This window comes from Ceratina calcarata, unplaced genomic scaffold (genome assembly GCF_001652005.2).
Source record: "Ceratina calcarata isolate Rehan_Ccalc_2016 unplaced genomic scaffold, ASM165200v1 scaffold412.2, whole genome shotgun sequence".
Classification (NCBI taxonomy): Eukaryota; Metazoa; Arthropoda; class Insecta; order Hymenoptera; family Apidae; genus Ceratina; species Ceratina calcarata.
The window spans coordinates 1-2,320 of record NW_017164740.1 but is presented as its reverse complement, the minus strand read 5'-3'; the positions used below and the strand labels follow the sequence as shown (position 1 = coordinate 2,320).

The 2,320-nt window shown below is 35.4% G+C and overlaps 1 protein-coding gene across 19 annotated transcripts in view; it reads right to left on the bottom strand.

Moving 5' to 3' along the window:
• Positions 1 to 1,952, bottom strand: part of LOC108626531 (THAP domain-containing protein 1-like) — a 7,816-nt gene extending 5,864 nt beyond the window's left edge. Inside the window, exons 1-5 of one of the 19 annotated variants that reach the window (XM_026814901.1) lie at positions 1,913 to 1,952; positions 1,709 to 1,770; positions 1,533 to 1,604; positions 1,054 to 1,216; positions 431 to 876 (exon numbers count right to left, since the gene is read on the bottom strand). In XM_026814901.1, the coding sequence (XP_026670702.1) occupies positions 778 to 876; positions 1,054 to 1,216; positions 1,533 to 1,604; positions 1,709 to 1,770; positions 1,913 to 1,930 (414 nt within the window). In that variant the 5' untranslated portion in view covers positions 1,931 to 1,952 and the 3' untranslated portion in view covers positions 431 to 777. The other 18 variants (XM_026814907.1, XM_026814904.1, XM_026814908.1 and 15 more) reach the window with 18 other exon arrangements.
• Positions 1,953 to 2,320: the final 368 nt, after the last annotated feature.

Below are 2,320 nucleotides of genomic sequence, written 5' to 3'. Positions count from 1 at the left end.
AGCTTAGGCCTTCTTTCAATTTTTTTAATGTTAAATTATTAACTCAGTTTAATGTTAAATTATATCTCAGTGGCAACATTGTATCTTTAAGACGGCAAGCCTCGCCGCGACTGTAGAAGTACAGTACTTTACAAAGGTTTTTGCAATTCTCTTATCGTGTTAGAGCGAAACCGTGTTATAGGATGCCGTGTTGTAGGAGGGTTCGCGCAATTTACGAATCGAGTTATAGCGAAACCGTGTTATAAGATGCCGTGTTGAAGGAGGGCTACCTGTATTTAACGTATCTTTAAAAAGAGCAAAGATATTTGAGGTGCAAACGTTAGATGACTCACCTTGTATAAAACAAAATTATCTTAATTTAACAAATTAGTCAAATTAACGTAACCAGATTTTTGTTTGCATAAATTTAACAAAAATATTGAATACTTACAGAAAAGAGGAAAGGACGTTCTCGTACGATTGTTATTCATAAAAATTATTCAAATATTTCAATCCCATTACTGCATTCTCTATCCACCTTGATGTTTGTTGCAGCGTTTGGATTTCATGAGTAAATCTCTTTAGCTGATCAATAGATTGTTTCCTCTATACTGCCTTTCCTGGACACTTGAATATCATAGTAGATGAAACTGCTGTTTCCCTGTCACACTAACTCGGTTACTTGTTTCTCGGTATTGTTAGTATACCAATTTCTGAAAATTATGTAAACGTCAGTGTTTCATTCACTTACGTATAGTCATTAGAGCCAGTTGATTTTATTGGCTTTGAAGTAACATTTTACTGCTCCACATTAATTTCCATATCTTCAGAACTGTCTTCAATTACTACAATCGATTTTGACGGACACATTGGTACCTTTTTTCCATTAAGAAGCAACTAAAAAATTACCAAAAGATATTATAAATAAGTACACCAGATTTCCTCAATGATACAAGAGGAGTCTCATAAATTATTCAGAGAAATAAACGTTCCAAACGAAAATTGCATCGCTTCAAGGGGCACAGGAAGCATTGAACTCATTTATATATTGTCACTTTCCGTACATATGCTTACCTGAGGCACAGCATGCTTTCGAAGGAGCGTGTACAGCATTCTCCTGTCGAACATGTCCTCCGTAAAGTGCACAGAACAAATTCTTGTCTGTTCAAGGACTTCCTTCTCGTCTATCCCTATAACATCAGCCCATTGCTTTTTACGCTTTTCATCGCATGGAAATCTAAATATTAACATAACTATATTAGCACAGTAACCAAGATATGTTTGGAATAGTCAATAGATTGTTGTATTCCACAGAGGTGATGTTTATTGTATTCAATAAGAGTCAACTTCGAACAGAAATTTATACAGTTTTTATTAAGCGTGTACAGTAGTAATAAATTCGATAGATTTAATGTGGAGCTTTGTAGTGTTAGACCGAATAGAAGGAACTCTCTCTAAGATGTTTCTGGAAAATACATGTGTATACACACTTGGAAGGTACATGGAGCTGGAATTAGTAAGAGTTGGTTTAATTAAAAAATCGAGCTTGATACCTGGTGATTGAGACAAGAGGAAACGAGTAGGAGAATTTCTTCTTCTTGTATCTGCTGTGAAAGACAAAAACTCTTCCAAAGTATATTATTCTATATTATTTGTTAATTAACAAAAATACGTTGGGTAACCGATTTATTCTGTAACGCCTATGTAATTTCAGTGTTTTTATACTTACCGATGAAAGGTTATTGGTGGCCTTTGAGGGTTAGGTTTTCGTGCATTGCAGACTGGTTTATTTTGGCAACCGCGGACGCAGCAATTAACCATTTTGATTATTACGCATAAAACAAAAAGTATTTCAAATTAAAAATGTAGGAAATGAAGAATTGCAAAGAATTAGTAAATACTGGTAAATACGAAGACTGTAAATCGTACAAACAATGTCTCTGTAGTGCATCCGATTCTTTCAAAAGTTGAATAGTACGCAGGCTTGCGGTCACGTGACATACCTGCCATCATTTTCTGATGGCGCATTCTGTCGACAATCTGCCGACAAATCCTGCTGCAGACCTGACGAAATCCTGCCATTGGCATATTTGGCCGACTGGAATTAACGGCGAAGAAACAGGCGGAAGAAATTCAAAAGTCTACCGCGCTTGAATGTAAACAAATGCCTTGACATGAGCTTAGAACACAGAACTGCCAGAACCAAAGATTTAATCAACCGACAGACTTGAATTTGTCAGCATTGTCGATTAGAACTCAGATCTTCAATAAAACAGTTTTAAAAGCACAATACTTACTGTTAAGACAATTATAATAAGTTATTATTCACATGATTTAACAC